Source organism: Bos javanicus, chromosome 20 (assembly GCF_032452875.1).
Source record: "Bos javanicus breed banteng chromosome 20, ARS-OSU_banteng_1.0, whole genome shotgun sequence".
Lineage (NCBI taxonomy): Eukaryota > Metazoa > Chordata > Mammalia > Artiodactyla > Bovidae > Bos > Bos javanicus.
The window spans coordinates 9,878,872-9,898,240 of NC_083887.1; the positions used below are offsets into that span (position 1 = coordinate 9,878,872).

General features: G+C 36.8%; 1 protein-coding gene across 1 annotated transcript in view; it reads right to left on the reverse strand.

Moving 5' to 3' along the window:
* Positions 1-290: 290 nt before the first annotated feature.
* The window catches only part of BDP1 (B double prime 1, subunit of RNA polymerase III transcription initiation factor IIIB), an 85,245-nt gene continuing 66,166 nt past the window's right edge, over positions 291-19,369 (reverse strand). Inside the window, exons 34-40 of the mRNA XM_061393324.1 lie at positions 18,940-19,003; positions 18,367-18,550; positions 17,422-17,626; positions 12,536-12,575; positions 10,525-10,789; positions 7,918-8,164; positions 291-3,034 (exon numbers count right to left, since the gene is read on the reverse strand). Coding sequence (XP_061249308.1) covers positions 2,903-3,034; positions 7,918-8,164; positions 10,525-10,789; positions 12,536-12,575; positions 17,422-17,626; positions 18,367-18,550; positions 18,940-19,003 — 1,137 coding nt within the window. The 3' untranslated portion in view covers positions 291-2,902. The remainder of the gene's footprint in view (positions 3,035-7,917; positions 8,165-10,524; positions 10,790-12,535; positions 12,576-17,421; positions 17,627-18,366; positions 18,551-18,939; positions 19,004-19,369) is intronic.

The window sequence follows — 19,369 nt, forward strand, 5'->3', positions numbered from 1 at the left end:
AAAAAAAAAAAAGTAAAAGAGATTGAGTTCTTTTATCTAAAATTTCATTGCATGAGGAGCAAATAAACAAAAAAGTAAGCAACTTTTCATATGTCCCAGATGTGGGGAAAATCTATTCTTTACTCTTGCAAAATCAAAATAATACCCTTCACAGCATATATGAGAGAAAAAATTAACTCTTCCAATTATACTATATCTTTGTGGAAGTGTAAACTGTACTTCTAAGACTATTTTTCGTTCACTAACACATTAATATCTTTATTGTCATTTGAAAAAAAGGACACAACAAATAATATAAAATAACTTTTATTTACATAATTTACACCTACAGAATATATAACTGCTTTCTTTAGAACAAGAAAATTTACAATGACAGATATTGCTTTTTGTCAAAGACTTCTTTAAGCAAGATAATATACATGGTGACCTATATTTCAAAAAACATGGTGGTAAGCAGTGGATATCATATTTTTATCTGTGCCTCAATCATTTACCAACAATTAGGCTTTTAAGTCATCATGTTGATCACTTGCTAAGATATAAGTGTTCAGGAGGAAAAGACAAGAAAAAAATAAAGACCTTTAATCATATCTCTTTGAAAATTTATAAAATACAAATTCTTCACATGATCTTTATATGAGTCAGATTAAACACAGGTGTGAACAAGTCTTTCCCCCTTGTAAGGTAAATTACACTGATTTTCTTTTTCTAAGAGTAGTTTTAAGGATATAACAGTAGGAGAATTTAGCTGACTTGATTCTCTAATGCAATGAATGCCCAAAGATAAAATTATCCTTTATACAGTAAGAAGTTACATCTTCCACAAAATTGACTCATTGTAGATGAACAAGAGACAGATGTTAACACATTTAAAGTTATATTAAACAAGGGATAAAATCATAGTTTAGCTATGACAACCTAACACCTAAACTAACATGAACTAAAGAAACTTTTTCAGAATGAGACTTTTAAAATGTATAAAAACGGCATTTAAAATAGCAATGTGATTTACGACCATGGTTTTTGTAACATATTAATCACATGAAATAAATAAATGCGTATCTATAGAGAATTTCCTTCTAAATCCTCCTTTATGACAAAAAAGTTTAAACTGTAAATTTCACTATAAGGCAATGAATAAGAAATGTTCTAATATCAATTGTTTTAATACATTAGGATTACCGTTATACTTGCCAAGCCAAATCCAGTTTTACTAGTGAACCTGAAAACTGGTCACCATTTTTTATAATTTTCAATTTACAAACATAATTAGACATTAGAATATCTTCCCAACTGAAATACTGATTTCATAATGCAATCAACAGTTTTCTTTGTTAGGCACAACTCATCATTTCGGGACAAATATCTCATAGGTAATGACATCAGCACCTTAAGATAGGAAAACTACTGTCTAATACAGGGGCCAACCCATCTATGCCCATCGTGTAAGTATTGCCTGTGGCTGTTTTCATACTGAAGTGGCAGAGTCGAGTGGTTACCACAGAAGGCATCTGGCCCACGGATTCGAAAATATTTTTGCAGAAAATGTTTCTGATTCCTGATCCAAGGCATTATCAACCCAGAGGGCTTTTCATATAAAAGAATAATTCTGTTTTTTCAGAAGTTTAATTTGAACCACAAAGATTTGCTTGGGTGGATAAAGGAATTACCTACGTAAATCACAAAATCTCAAAATTTAAACCCAACCCATAAATTCATATTGATGATAATCACTGACTTAATAAACGCTTATTGTGATCTTATTTTCTGTTTTTAACTTCTCAATTATGCTCTGTCCATAAAGACCTACATACTTAGGTCCTTAAGGAGAATTTAATGGGGGAAAGAAAATAAGAAATTGTTTTTTAAAAAAGGAATGTGTGTATGTGAGCATATGTTTATGTAATGGAGACTGAGTTTTGTATGGAAATTTGCCTCATAAATAAGGTTAAGGTTTTTTTTTCCCATACAAATCCTGAGATTATCTAAGAAATAAGAAAAACAAAAAATTCACAGTACAAAGTCAATATACTGAACTATGAGAAAAAAATGTATTCAAACATATATACTATTCAAATACTTTAGTTATATCACTTTAAATATCTTTAAAATTAAAGCGGGAAAGGAGACAAACATAAATTTGTTAATGCTTTCTTTACCCATAATCTCAGGGGTAAAAAATTAAAACTGAATATTCTTTTAAATAAAAAATTTAAAAATAAATAAGCTTTTTGATGTTTTATCTTTATAAATAGTAAGTTTAAATACTAGTTCTTCAATTAGGACTAATGTTACATCAATATGAATTAGAAAAATACACATTTTTCAGTCAAATAGATGATAATAGAAAAGTTTTTAACAGTTACCATACTAAACTGGAGTTTCACAATTTCCTTTCATATATTTAGAGGCAAATGAAAAGGCTTTCACCATACTAAAAAATAAAAATTAAAAAAAACACCCAAACCCCCCAAAATCCTAAAACAAAAACAAAAACCCTACGCAAACATAAAAAAACCTTCACAAAAGGTTCGCTAAACGTTAAATACAATCCACTTCCAAATACATCAGCACTGTGACTTACACAGACATTATCCACAACATTCGAGGATGTTCATGTGTGTTCAATACAGAAAGAGTCAAAATGTAAACAAGACCTGTTATTTCTGTCTGAGAAAGCAGTCTTAACTGGTTGATATTTCCAAAATGCTGAGCCAATCAGAATGACAAGGACCCCAGCAATGTTTTTCACTGATTATAAAAGCTTCAAATCAAGCTGAATAAATACTCAAAATCAACCTAAAGAAAAACTGCCAGTGATGCTTCTTTCTAAATACTGCTTTGTTGATATAACTGATTCTGGAAATCCTAGACTTAAAAAGAAAATAAAAAAGGCGATTTTCTATTCTGTTTCATCCACTTCAATAAAGATATCGTTAAAGAAATATTCAGAGACTGTGGTTGGCTCCTCTTCAGGCACCCGGTTTTGGCCACCTTTACATTCTCCTTTCGGTAAGGGACGATTATGAGAAACCTAAAAAGATAATAAAATTAAGTATGCAGTATAACATTTATATTGATAGTGGTAGTCTAAATTGATACCTGTTTGAAAAGCAATATAGCAATAAGTACTCACTCACTCAGTCTCTCAGCAACGTATGACTCTTTGCGACCCCACGGACTGTAGCCCACCAGGCTCCATTGTCCATGAAATTTTCCAGGCAAGAATATTGGAGCGGGTTGCCATTTCCTACTCAGGGGATCTTTCTGACCCAGGAATAGAACCTGTGTCTCCTGCACTGGCAGGCAGATTCTTTATCACTATAAGAGCTTTAAATATGTTTATACCCACTGACCCAATAATTTAATTTCTGTGCTGTTATATTAAGGAAATAATCCTAAACATAGTAAGAGATAACCTTTGCAGCATTAGTTATAATAATAAAACCAACAAATATACAATACTAGACATAACTAGATTAACTGTAATGTACATGTTTATTACTTCAAATTTCTGTGAAAAAATTAATAACATAGAAAATATAACACTATTAAATCTAAATGAAAACATTTTAATGACCAAAATAGGACCCATGAAACAGAATGGTACATAAGGAAATATCACAAATCAAAGCAATTCTATCAAAAATTAGCATACTTATAAATCTAGAAAAATTAAGACGGCATGGTACTGGTACAGGAACAGACATGCATATCAATGAAATAGACTAGAAATATCCCTAACACATATGGATGGAAATTTAGTCCTGATAAAAGTGTTATTTCAAAAAAAAATTGAGAAAAGGTGGATAATCCAATAAATAATACTGGACAACTGTATAACTGTCTCACAAAAAGGAAATCCAACCTATTATACTTCACCATTACAAGTTCTAGATGGATCAATAAACTTAAATGTAAAAACATTTTTAAAAATCGACCATAGGGGCTCCCTGGTGGCTCAGTGGTAGAGAATCCACCTGCCAGTGCAGGAGACCCAGGTTCAGTCCCTGGTCCAGTGAGACCTACATGCTGTGGGACAACTAAGCCTGTATGCCACAACCACCGAGCCCACGCACCACGACAACCAAAGCCCATGCACTCCAAGCCCGTGCCCTGCAACAAGAGCTCAGCACAGTGAGAGGCCCGCACAGCACAACTAGAGAGCAGCCCCCGCTCGCCGCAACCAGAGAAAACCCTGTGCAGCAACAAAGGTGCAGCCTCGCCAAAACTACAATTGAGTTTTAAAACAATCTACTGTAAAATACCATAGGAAAATGGTTTATAATCTTAGGGTGGGGACAGAGTGTGAAGGAATGACATGAAAGCCAGAAATCATAGCAGATTGATAAATTCATGTACATAAAAATAAAAAATACCTGCATGGCACAAACCACCATATACAAAATCAAAAGATAAATGCCACAGAGGGACAAAAAACTGCAACCTATATCACAGACACATGTGTTCATTAAATCTATGAAGAAGATAAAAAATGAACAACATTAATAATATACTATTGTGAGGGGAAAGGCTCTCTCATACATTGCTGTTATGAACTGAAACTGATACAATCCCTATGGAGGATAATCAGGCAGTGTCTGTCAAAAGGAAAATCATTTCTTTAGACCAGCAATTCAATTTCTAGGAATTTAACCCAAAATGTGAAAAATGGTCTATTTATATATGAGTTGTTACTACACTGTTTGAAATAGCAAACAATTAGGAGTAACTTAAATGCCTGTGTGAGACCAGTATCGCTCTATGGTACCCTCAAACAATGCAATATTACAGAATCATTAAAAACAATGAGGGCACTTATTCCTGAAAAAAAAAAAGGAAAATTTATGTCCACACAAAAAGTTGCATGCAGAAGCTCACAGCTTTATTTATAATAACAAACTCTGAAAACCACTAGATGTCCTTTGGTGGGTAAATGGATAAAGAAAGCTGGCACATCCACACCAGGAAATACTATCCAGCAACAAAAAGGAATAAACTACTGATATGTAAAACCGTCTGGATGACTCACTACTGAAGAGACACTAGTCCCAAAGCCATGATTCCATTTATAAAACATTCTTGGGGTGACACACTTTTTAAAAGAGAAATATACAATTATTTTACTTATTTATTTGGCTGCACCCAGTCTGAGTTATCGGAGAAGGCAATGGCACCCCACTCCAGTACTCTTGCCTGGAAAATCCCATGGACGGAGGAGGCTGGTAGGCTGCAGTCCATGGGGTTGCTAGGAGTCGGACACGACTGAGCAACTTCACTTTTACTTTTCACTTTTATGCACAGGAGAAGGAAATGGCAACCCACTCCAGTGTTCTTGCCTGGAGAATCCCAGGGACGGGGAGCCTGGTGGGCTGCCGTCTACAGGGTCGCACAGAGTCGGACACAACTGAAGCGACTTAGCAGCAGTAGCAGTAGCAGCAGTCTGAGTTACGGCACACGGGATCTTCAGTTGCAGCACGTGAACTCTTAATTGTGCCACGTGGGATCTAGGTCCCTGACCAGGGATCGCAACAGGACCCCCAGCATTGGAAGCACAGAGTCTTAGCCACTGGACCACCAGGTAAGTCCCAAAAAGACACATTTACTGGAAACCAGGTTACCAGAAAATAAGGGGACAGTGGGGATGGCAGGGAAGTGGGTGTGTCTATAAAAGGGCTAAACAAAAGATCCCTCTAGTGACAGAACTGTTCTGTATCTTGACTATCGTAATGTCAGTATAGCGGTTGTGATACTGGAGAAGAGTTTCATAAGATGCTACCACTGGGGAGAACTGAGTGAAGGATAGATGAGATCCCTCCATATGGTTGTTTATAACTCCATGATAATCTATAATTATCTCAAAATAAAAAGTTAATAATTCAATTTTTTTAAAGAGAGCAAAGGACTTCCCTGGTGGTCCAGTGGCTGGGACTCTGCTCCCAGTGCAGGGGCCCAGGTCTGATCCCTGGTCAGGGAATTAGTTCCTACGTGCTACAACTAAGAGTTTGCATGCTACAACTAAAGATCCCGCGTGCTGCAACAAAGATCTGGTGCAGCCAAACAAACACATAAGTAAAAGTAAATATCTTTTTTTTTAAAAAAGAAAGAGCAATAGAGAGAAGGAAGCCTTTTATCTACTGTTTTGTAATGTCTCAAAGCCACACTGCTACACATGAAAAGCAAAGAAGAGGTGACATGCCATTATTTATGTAAAAGAAGAAGAAAAATGTTTATATTTGTGTATATTAAAAAGTCTCTGGAAAAGTAAACCAAAATCTGATAACACGACACACCTGCAGAAAGGAGGAACTACAAAGCTAAAGGACAGATGTGGGAAACATTTTACTATAAACTCTCTTTTGTAGGTTATGCATTTTAAAACATGTGGAATATGTTAGTCAAAAAAACAAAGCAGCAAGTTGAGGATGATATTTAGATTAAATCCTCGCCTCACACTATATACCAACGTCAATAACCATGAATAAAGTTTTAAAACTGATTATTCAAAATTTTATACCTGTGGAGAAAAACTTTTAATCATAAAAGTAATTTAATAACTTACAAAGAAAAGAGTAATAGATTTAACTAAACATTTAAAAGTTAGGTGTAACAAAATTTTAAAAAGCAAACAAACTTGGAAAAAATACTTGTAGTAAAGAGCTAAAAGGTATGTGGCTTATTTACATGCATAAAGAACTCATACAAAAGAAAACTACTGGGATTCCAAAAGCTATAAATCAGCAAGCAAAAACAACACAGCAATTTAAAAAAAGACAGAAACAGAATCTAGTAAATATAAACGGGAAAAAAACCAACTCACTAATAACTGAAGAAATGCAAATTTTAAAAGTGAAATGACAGGAGTCCTGGTGGTCCAGGGGTTGAGAATCTGCCCGCCAATGCAGGGGACGTGGGCTCAGTCCCTGGTCTGGGAAGATCCTAAGTGCCTTGGGGCAACTAAGCCCTGTGTCACAACTGCTGAGCCAACACTCTGGAGCCCGGGCTCCACCACAGAGGGGCCCACACACGGCAACCACAGAGTAGCCCCTGCCGGCCTCCAAGAGAACGCCCTCACACTGCAGCAAAGACGCAGCAGAGCCAGAAATAAATACATACCTAATTTTCAGAAAATGAAATTACATTTCCACTCCTCCACCACTATATTAAATAAGAAAAACAAGTGTATTTTGAAAAGTTATATCTCAGGCTGGTAAAGACGGGACCAAACTGGCACGGTTACACTTGGTAATTACTATTCTCCAAAGGAATTTGGTGACAATAATAAAGACTCATAAAATTCTGGTCTCAGAATATAATTGTAGGAAATAACATAAAATACTTTAAAATGTTAAAAATGTTCTTTACAAAAATACTCTTTCCTTTGAGGCTCCATGCTATCCAATAATAGTCACCAGCCTTTCCTTTGTTGAGATAAGTCACCCCAATATTCTTCCAAAGTCTTTGATATAAGTTCCCAGATTTTTGTGCCCTAGTACTTACTATGACAGCTTTAGAATGCACAGAAATGAAACATGCAAGCAAATTCTAATTTTACCATTCCTTGAATTCCTGTAGGTGTCAGGACGTTTTTCCTAAAGGAAATAAAATGCAAGCACTGCTTTGTTTTGCTTCCACAAAAGGAGCAAAAAGGTCAGAAGGATCTTTGCAGTAAAGGACTGGCAATTAAGTGTTCATTTATGGTTAGTTCAACGGCTCTGTACTAAACTAGCTGTAACTTTCTAATTCAGCACCTTATCTTCTTCTAATAAGCAGGGTAGGAGAGCAAGGAGATGGACTGGAGTTGCCCTGCAATAATTTCTGACATCCAGATGAAGAAAGCAATTACCATGTCTTTCCTAGTTGAGCCTGATAACCAATCCATCCTATACAAATAAACAAAGAACAGTTATCACATACCTGAGTTGCTGAACCATCATTATTCGTAGGTTGAGTATTGTCAACAACACTTGGAGATGGAACATCAGAGGACTCTTGAGTTTTTTTCTGGCTTACACTAGGCAGATTAGATCTTTTCAAATTTTGTCTTGATACAGGTATAACAGGTTTTAGGCGTTTCTTACTATGAACCTGTGCAGGTTCATCAGAGTCCAAGCTATTCTTTGAACATATTAAAGACAAAAATCCCAGGGGTCTTCTGCCAGGTCTAGAAATGCAAATGTAAAGATGTTCAAGAATAGCCAGAAAGACACATTCTTTTTTTTTTCTTTTTAATAGTCACTAAATTTTTCATAGGCAGATTATTAAAGAAACTAAAAGCAGGAATGTATAAAATTTTATAGGACAACATCAATACCTGTATAGTTAAACTTTCTTCTCTTGGCCTGCTGCCCGGCCATTGGGATCTTAGTTCCTCCACCAGGGATCAAACTCATGCTCCCTACATTGGAAGCCTGGAGTCTTAACCACTGGATGCCAGGGAAGTCCCAGGAAGACACATTCTCGATACCAGCTTCTTTCCACGAATGCTAAACTGGTACGTGTGATAGCACAAGAGCGGCACAGATCTAAGCACTGACACCACTAGGCGTTGAATATCACTATGCCATGGCACATACTTGTGATGAAGGTCAAGGCTTTCTCTAGAGTAGTACTTATCAAGCTTAAAAGTGCCCACAAATCGCCTGGGGAGCTTATTAAAATGAGGATTCTGACTGAGTTGAAGAGGAATGGGGCCCGAGTTCTGTATTTCTACTGAGTTCTCAAATGATGTCCCTGCTGTTGGTCCCAGGACCACATTTTGAGTAGGAAGACTCCAGAGTAGGGGTCAGCAAGCTATGATCCACATGCCAAATGCAGTCCACCAACCGATTATATAAGTTCACTGGAACAGAGCATGCTTATTTGTTTATATATATATATATGATTATATAATCACAAGGTAATATATAATGTTCTATAGAACCCTTGTTCTAAAACCCAAACTCCCATGACATTGCCTTCATTCTATTTTAAGTGAAGTCGCTCAGTCGTGTCCGACTCTTTGAGACCCCATGGACTGTAGCCCACCAGGTTCCTCAGTCCATGGAATTTTCCAGGCAAGAGTACTGGAGTGGGTTGCCATTTCCTTCTATTTTAAGCGCATTCCTAACTCCAGAAAAGATGTAGTTTATATAACAAAAAGAACAGGTTTGTTAAATATGCTTTTTCAAGTTATATCCGTCCTTCCTCCCACTTTCCTTTAGTGGAGACTGATACGTATCCTCCCCTCTTCGATTCACCAGCACCACACTGATGATTTGAATGCTGCTGCTAAGCCAATAGATGTCCATAACCCAGCAGACTGGCAAGTTATATCCGTCCTTCCTCCCACTTTCCTTTAGTGGAGACTGATACGTATCCTCCCCTCTTCGATTCACCAGCACCACACTGATGATTTGAATGCTGCTGCTAAGCCAATAGATGTCCATAACCCAGCAGACTGGCTTCTAGTACTAGGACATAATGTGGGAGAAGCTGGTTGGGGCTTAAATTCCACACTTATCTTATAGGGAGAAGCCAAAGCTGACCTCTTTGGTATGCCATGAGAGAGAGAAAGAAATGCACACATTATCTGGGACTTCAATAAAACCACTTCCAGACCTCTTCTGATGGAGAAGGCAATGGCACTCCACTCCAGTACTCTTGCCTGGAAAATCCCATGGATGGAGAAGCCTGGTGGGCTGCAGTCCGTGGGGTCGAGAAAAGTCAGACATGACTGAGCAACTTCACTTTCACTTTTCACTTTCATGCATTTCACGCATGGAGAAGGAAATGGCAACCCACTCCAGTGTTCTTGCCTAGAGAATCCCAGGGACGGGGAGCCTGGTGGGCTGCCGTCTATGGGGTCGCACAGAGTCGGACATGACTGAAGTGACTTAGCAGCAGCAGCAGCAGACTACTTCTGATGTCAGCCCTATGCCTCACACCATCTACATCTGCACTGGGAGCTACTGTGTGGTAGAATAAATAATTATCAAAATAATAACCATGAACAATCTGAAAAAGAAAGTGTGCAATCCTAAATTCTAAAGATTTTCTATCTATAAGTCAAAGTTTCAGTACTGAAAATCCACCATCATCATTTAGTTGCTAAGTCATGTCCAACTCTTGCAACCCCATGGACTGTGGCCTGCCAGGCGCCTCTGTCCATGGGATTCTCCAGGCAAGAATACTGGGGTGGGTTGCCATTTACATCTCCAGAGAATCTTCACAACCCACGAACCAAACCTGGGTCTCCTGCATTGCAGAAGATTCTTTACCGACTGAGCTATGAGGGACGCCCTGACCTTAAAGTTAAGCTCTTGTCATATGGAACGTCCTCTGAAAGTGTGTGGCATTAACTGTATTTCCTTTGATGACACCCATTCCCTTTATATTAATGACAGAGGGGTATGTTCACAAAACACCATCCTTAGTATTGGACTTAGTGTTTATACATGTTACACCTATTCCATATAGGTTTAATTTATCCACTGAGAGCAAAATGTGGAGAGAAAAGAAACATCAAAGACTTTCTCATGATACCTGGTTAGGGGGCGGTTTGAAGACGATGTGATGCTACCCATTTGTTCAGACTCAGAAGCAGTACAAGTTCTTTCTTCCTTATCAGACACCATTGTCTCATTCTGAGGTAACTGAGATGCATTCTGTTCTTGTGTATCTGTTATTTTATCAAGAGATCCAGATCTGATACTCTGAGAAGCTGGTTCAAGTTGCTCTTTCTGAGGTTCTGAAATTGTCTGTATGTTTCCTGAGGTAGGGAAGATATCCTGTCCCTTGTAAGACTCCCCTTCAAAAAAGAAAAAAATGGTAAGCACATATGCTGAAATTAATATTCAATTATTCTGCAATATCTGAAGAAGAAAACCCATGATTATTCTATCGTGAACCTACTTTGATAAGCTAAATTAAAAATTAGTCAAGTTACTTGGACTATTAGGAATTTTTTTATTTATCTTTCGCTGCACTGGGTCTTTGTTGCTGCATGCAGGCTTTCTCTAGTTGTGGCAAGCAGGGGCTACCATCTACTTGCAGCACACAGGTTTCTCACTGCGGTGGCCCCTCCACGCAGAGCACAAGCTCTAGGGCACTAGGGCTTAGCAGATGTCACATGCAAGCTCTAGAGTGCCTGGATTTCAGCAGTTGTGATGCAAGGCTTAGTTGCCCTTCAGCATGTGGGATCCTCCTAGACCAGGGATCGAACCTGTGTCCCCTGTACCAGCAGGCAGATTCCCAACCACTGGACCACCAGGGAAGTCCCAGGCATATTATAATAGGTCAAAGCTGTGGAACAGCTTCTATGTTCAGATATAAAATAGTTATATCAATATATCAATATTTTGACTTAGAAAAGCTTTCTACATAAATATTTCTTGAACTAGCAAAATGAAAAAGTATCACTTTCTAATCAAAGGGTAAAGCTAAGGTCAGAACAGCCATCACCACAAAATCTACACACAATAAATGTTGGAGAGGGTGTGGAGAAAAGGGAAACCTCCTATACTGTTGGTAGGAATGTAAACTGGTACAGCCACTATGGAGAACAGTATGGAGGTTCCTTAAAAAACAAAATATAGAGATACCATATGATTCAGCAATCCCACTTCTGGACATATATCCAGAGAAAACTGTAATTTGAAAAGATACGTGTACCCCAGTGTTCACTGTAGCATTATTTACAATAGCCAGGAAACGGAAGCAACCTAAATGTCCATCAATGGAGTAACGGACAAAGCTATGGTACCTATATTCAATGGAATATTACTCTGCCATTAAAAGGAATGAAATAATGCCACTTGACACAAAATGGATGGACCTAGGGATGTCATACTGAGTGAAGTCAGTCAGACACAGAAAGACAAATATCACGTGGTATCACTTATACGTGCAATCTACAAATGCACCTATTTACAAAACAGAAGTAAAAGTCACAGGTATAGAAAACAAACCTATGCTTACCAAGGAGGAATGGGGGGTGGGATAAATTGGGAGACTTGGACTGACATATACATACTACTATACATAAAACTAGATAACTAATAATAACCTACTGTACAGCATAGGGAACACTACTCAATACTCGGTCATGACCTATATGGGAATAAGATCTAAAAGTGGATATATGTATACGCCTAACAGATTCACTTTGCTGTATAACAGAAAGTAACACAACACTGTAAATCAACTGTACTTCAATAAAAATTAAACACAAAAAAGGGTAAAGCTAACTAAGGACCTATAAAAACCCCCTTATACACAGCTTCCTAATTCCTTAAATGTAACTGTTGAGCTTTTACAGGAAATCCTGGAGTTATATGGTTTTTTACTAAGTATAGGATGAAAGTAGCTTTTTAGGGCTATCAAAGTGCTAAACCTAAGATCTCAGAAGGGACCAAAAACAAAACAAAACAAAACAAAACACCCTCTAATAATAAAGGCTTGATTCTTAGAGAAAAATGAGCAAGACTCATCTTCTATCCCAAATTTAAAAAATAGTTATGAGGGGTACTAAGCAAAATGCAATCACTTCACTCACCTGTTTCCTCCAAAACATCTGTTAATTTCTTTGAACACACCTGTTTCAAGGAAATTTACAAAAAAATATTACAGTTGTCAAAATTGATTTTATTTCCTTCCTTTAAAAAAAAAATTTCAATTTTTTTTTTTTTTTTTTACTTTTTTGGCTGCACTGCAAGGCATGTAGAACTTTCTGGACCAGGGAATGAACCATCACCTCCCGCAGCACAAGTGCAGAGTCTTAACCCCTAAACTACCAGGGAAGTCCTCCTTCTTTCTTTCTTAAGTAAAGAAATTGGTGATCTCCTACAAAGCACTAGGATCAGACATGTTTCACAGGATTTCTATCAAACATTATGAAAACACTGTGATAGATGGTTCTATCAAACACTGCAGCTACTATTTAAATTATTCTGTAGCATAACAGAAGAGGAAAAGCTTCCAAATGCCTTCTACAAATCAAGTGTAATATTGATCCAACTAAGCAGTTTTACATCAGTGCAAAAACATCAAATGAAGTATTACCAGCATAATTTAGCAGCACATCAAAAGACTAAAACATCATAATCAAACAGAGTTTGAGAATTCCCTGGCAGCCCGTTAGGACTTCACATTTTCACTGCCTAGGGCATGGGTTCAATCCCTGGTTGGGGGACCAACATCGCATAATCTGTTTGGCACAGCCAAGAAGTTTATTTCAGGAATGTAAAGATGACTCAGTATTTTAAAACATTAATACAAATCAACTGATCTGAAGAGAGAAATAGTCTCATCTCTCTATTTGCAGGAAAAGTATGAAATAGTATTCATTCTTAGGGAAAAAAAAAAAACCTAAAATTGAATAGACAGGTATTTTGTTAACAATATAAAATATTAACTACTGCAGTCCAAAAGCCGGCATCCCATTTCATAAACACTGGACATATTCCCATTGAAGTCAGGAGTAAGAAAAAGATGTCCAATATCAGGGCTGTTTTCTGACTTTTTTAAAGTTATATCAGCCAATATAATTAGAAAAAGAGAAAGAAATTCAAGGTGTAAAAAGAAGAAGAGAATTAAAATTATATTTGCAGATGATATAACTGTTTACTTAGAAAACTCTTAAGAACCAACTGAAAAAATATTACACACAATGAGGGGAATTCTGTAAAGCATTCTAAATTAAAAGAACTTAATGATAATACTAACAACAACAACAAAAAGATAAAATTTTTAGATACACCCCAGTAAGAAATAAACCAGATTTATATGAAGAAGAACTTAAAACAGCATTAAGAGACAGACACAAAAGAAGTCTTAAAGAAATGGAAAGATACACTGTTTCTGGATAGGTACATTCAGCATCACATTTATGATGTCAGTTTTCTCTGTGTTAATCTGTCACGGTAACACGATCCTAACACAAGTACCAACAGGGATTTTTTTTTAAGCTCCAGATAAGCACATGCTAAAATTAATATAAACTTTAAAACATAATAAGCAACTAGGGAGATCTTGGAAAAAGAATAAAATTGTACTGGGGGTCAGGGAGGAGAACAGACTGTCCCTTTAAGATATTAAAGCACTTAAAAGGTACAATGATTTTAAAACAGTGTGAAACTGGCCCCAGAACAAACAGATAAATCAATGTAGAAGATTTATGGGAATTTTATTTAATTTTTAATGTTTTTTTTCCTCCAAAACTACACTTTTATTTTATTTTCTGGTCTCGCAGTACAGCATACAGGATCTAATTTCCCCAACCAGGTACTGAACCTATGCCCCCTGCAATGGAAGCATGGAGTTTTAACCACCAGACCATCAGGGAAGTCCCCAAAAGTGGAATTTTAAATCGGTGGAGAAAAGATGAACTCTTCAATAAATGATGCTGGGACAAACAGATACGTATCTGGGGAAAATTAAGTTGGTTCCACTGTTCTTAAAACCAAAATAAATTCTAAACAAATCAATGATATTAATCAGAAGAATTTATATTAATTTCAAGGTAGACTTTCAGTGTATAACGTAATCTCCACAAGCACACATAAAAAGACTAATTAAAAGAAAAAAATTTTTTTGAGCTTGTGGGATTTCAGTTCCCCTACCAGGGATTGAACCTGGGTCCTAGCAGTGAGAGCGCCAAGTTTTAACCATTGGATCATCAGGGAATAGCCCAAAAGGCTAATAAATTTGATTACAGAAAAATAAAAATCATTTGTATATCTAAGTGTAATGTATATACATTCTAGAATTTGAAATTATAACTTCGACTTTTCAGAAAATAAAACTCTCAAATAGGCCCAACAGACACTACACTATACATCCTTTTTTTTAAGATTTAGTCACTCCAAAGTACAGCTATCATTTTTTAACATGTGTGCTATGGTCAGTCATTCTGACTCTCTGCGACTACACAGACTATAACCTGCCAGGCTCCTCTCTGCTCATGGAATTTTCCAGGCAAGAATACTAGAATGGGTTGCCATTTCCTTCTCCAGGGGATCTTGCCAACCCAGGAACAGAACCCAAGTCTCTCATGTCTCCTGCATTGGCAGGCAGGTTCTTTACCACTGAGCCACCCAGGAAGCCTGTCATTTGTTAAATGGAATATTATAAACTGGTGGCATAATTTTGCATATAATGATATACTATGGTCTTTTTTCCATGTCATTAAATATACTTTTAAAACAAAATGAAACAATGTCTGCATAGAATGCTGACAAAATGTTGAAACTGGATGACAGATACATAGGGATACAAAGGCTAAGCACTGAAGAATTGATGCCTCCGACCTGTTGGTGCCGGCGAAGACTCTTGAGAGTCCCTTGGACTGCAAGGAGATCAAACCAGTCAATCCCAAAGAAAATCAACTCTGAACATTCATTGGAAGGACTGATGCTGAAGCTGGAGCTCCAATACTCTGGCCACCTAATGTGAACAGCCGACTCACTGTAAAAGACCCTGATGCTGGGAAAGACTGAAGGCAAAAGGAGAAGGGGACGACAGAGGATGAGATGGTTGGATGGCATCACCGACTCAATGGACATGAGTCTGAGCAAACTCTGGGAGACAGTGAAGGACAGGGAAGCCTGGTGTCCTGCAGTCCACAGGGTTGCAAAGAGCAGGACACGACTTAGCAACTGGACAACAACTACCTTTTTAAAAATTTCAAGACTGTCACATTAAAAAGTTAAGCAAAATAGTCTCCAGAAGAAAATCACAAAAAGTAGAATTAAAAGACAACAACCTGAAGGAACTTCCCTGGTGGTCCAGTGGTTAAGAATCTGCCTTCCAGTGCAAGGGCTGAGGATTCGATCCCTGGTCAGGGAACTAGATACCACAGGGACACTCACGTGCAGGGCAACTCAGCCCGCACACCACAACTAGAGAAGCCCTACGCAAGCTGCAATTAGAAAAAGCCCCCTCACTGCAACGAAGACCCAGCGCAGCCAAAAAAAAAGACAGCAACGTAAGAAAAAAAAATTTGCAACTCATACACAAATATTCAAAATAGACAGTTCCTCTAAATCTATAAGATAAAGATCAACAAACCAAATTACAAAAAGAGTAAAGAATACAGTCATGTCACAGGAAAGGAAATAAAACTGGATCTTAAGCATATGAAGTGAAGTGGAAGTCACTCAGTTGTGTCCGACTCTTTGTGACCTCATGGACTATATAGTCCATGGAGTTCTCCAGGCCAGAATACTGGAGTGGGTAGCCTTTCCCTTCTCCAGGGGATCTTTCCAACACAGGGATCGAACCCAGGTCTGCATTGCAGGCAAATTTTTTACCAGCTGAGCCACAAGGGAAGCCCTAAGTATATGAAAAGATGTTCAACTTTACACATACTAAGAGAAATTAAAAATTATTCTGGAATACCATTTTTTAAACTATTAGATATAGAAGACTATACCACTTCTGTTGTCTGCTATAATCTAAGGACTACTGGTCTTCAACCATTCTTTTGAGAATATAGATTCTAATCTTTCCATACTGTAGTACCTTATGATGAGTACCAGAAACAAAAACAGAGAGGATGCTTAACAAACCTACAACACAGAGGCCGGTAACTGAATCTGTACAGTACTGTCAGGCATCCCTGAGGTTTACGACTGAGCTCAAGAAGTCTGTATTTTGCAAGGAAACATTTCAAAAAGAAGAGAGAGCAAAAGAAATGCCCTGGAACATGAAGAAATACGGTGTACTCAAGAAACTGAAAAATGGCCAAAGTAAGGCAGAGACCAGCACAAGATGAGATTAGACACAGAAAACAACCAAATAAACAAACAGGGCCTTAGAGGTTTGGTTTTATTCCTAAGAGCAATGGGAAGCTTTAAACATTATGATAATGGTAGTGATGATATTCCCAGGTGGCCCTAGTAGTAAAGAATCCGCCTGCCAATTCAGGAATTCAAGAGTCGTGGGTTTTATCCCCGGGATGGGAAGATACCCTTGAGAAAGAAATGGAAACTCACTACAGTATTCTTGCCTAGAAAATCCCATGGACACAGAAGCCTGGCAGACTACAGTCCAAGGGGTTGCAAAGAGTTGGACATGACTGAGCGTGCGTGCGCGCACACACACACACATGTAGGATCACTATTACCATCTTACACAATAGGGAACTCATTCAGTATCATTCCTAAGATCCCACAGCTTTTAACTGGTACAGCCAAAATCCACATCTGTATGATGCTTTCAGTCTTATCTTTAGCCAATGACAATGAACTGGGAATGGGTTTCCTGAGTAACAACTATCAATTTCCACCTAGAACTAGTAGAAAGTAAAAGTCCAAAACCAGTTTTATCTGGATTATTTATGGTAGAAACTATTAGAACTATGTTTATATAAAGAGTCTAAATGAAGAACAGAAATAGGTCCACTGATATGGCCATCTTACTTGTTTAATGATTTCCTCTTACCTCAGAGGTATATTTTTGACAATCATCTATTGAAGTGAGTGAAGTTTTTTTGGCAGGAGGCACATGGTCACTTTCATCAAGGCTACAATGATATCTCTTCCTAGATACAAGATCCAAATTAGCAGCAGAGTTTTCTGAACCATCTCTTTCAGAATTAGATAAACACACGTCATCTTGACCAACTGAAGTTACTGGAAAACTGATACTGCATAGAAAATACACACACAGTAAATTAATTACTTAATGATGTTAAAGGCTGAGCTACTCTCAAGAAAACTACCAAAGAAACTTCTAAATAACTAATATATACATGGCCACGATCACAAAAATGTTAGTTTTCAGCTCCATTCATACTTAAGATCTCACAACTTAAATTCCATAATACTGAATTAAATCTGAGGCATCAAAATGTTTTGTCAGTAAAGTTAAATTTTAGTCTAAAGTATTTCTTCCTAATATGAAAGGCTTCAATTTCAGATGTTACTTGATAGACAATTAAGCATCTTAACCAATGACTATTAAAATACAACTTAAGAATTTTACAGCAAAGAAAATGAGTATCTCAAATATTTTAAAGTACATCCTCTTTGTACTATTTTTGTAAATTTCTGTGAATGTATATTTATTTCAGAATTTAAAATATATGTAAATGTATACAATGTAGCCACATCTTTAACAGATGATATTTTATGATCCACATTGCTAATTTTTTTTAGCTTTCAAAATACTTAAAATACCAACAAAGTTTCACACAAAGTATTATATGTTTAAATGGCAACTTTATCATATAAAATCAGTAATTTTTCTCTAACTTATCACATAATTACTAAATAAGATCTCCATGACAATTACAAATAAGGTTGGTGAATGGCTTATTCAATCAATACTATTCAATTCATAAAGCATCCCTTCCTCCTAGCAAAAACAGGTCAGATGATTCATTACCTCGTGTCTTCTCTTTCTTTTGTATTCGCTGATTTGACCAATATGGGCGCCGGCAGTAAAGGATTTGGCATTAACTGCACAGTGCTATCAGCATATTCTTCTACTGCATGAGTTGGGATTTCCACCAGAGTTAAAATGAAAGCTTGTTCATCCTCACCATCCTGATGTACATTAACTAGATTGACTATCAAAGTTTCAAAGTTAGAAATGAAAAGCTGAACCGTGAAGTGACAGAAAATCACTAATTTATTTCATTTCTAAAAAGTCTCATGACAATTTATCCCAAAGGATAAAAAAACTAAATTACACCCCTCAAGAAATAAGTAAATAAAGAGTAATTTCGTAAAGGATAAAGATGATTCTCTATTGAGAAGATTTACAATTCCTTTTTAATAAGAATTATAATTCTGAATAACAAAGCTTATATACTAAATATTTCAAGTGTCTTTTAAAAAAAAATTTAAGGCCGTCATAGACCAATAAAACTGCTTTTTTTTTTTCTATAGTCAAATGGGGAGTAAGTAAAAAACATACTATTAAGTTCTACAATACCACTGAAGCAGATTATCATACCTGTTAGGTCTTGAAGATCGTTTACATTCTCTTGCTGGACTTCTGGAATACCAGTTGGTATACACTGCCATAAAAAATTAAATAAAAGAGTAAGGTTAACCAAATCTAAGTTTTAAAAAGATTTCCTGACAATGTGAACAGCTACTGTTTCAAAACTCAACAACTTAGCTAACCTAAGCAGAGAATTTTTCAGGTGTTTTGAAACTTTCAGATGTACCAATAAAATGTTGATTAATTTAAATAAATACACATATATACACAAAGGAATTATAAATAAGTTGTTAAGTATGTGTAGAATATGAAACGATTTTTGAAGTAATAGAAAAGGGAGACACAAACCGCTCAACCTTCTCTCTATCCCCATCTCAGCAGCTACCGCACCACTAGGAGGTGACATGTATATAGAAGCAAACTGGTCTCTTTGCCTCCA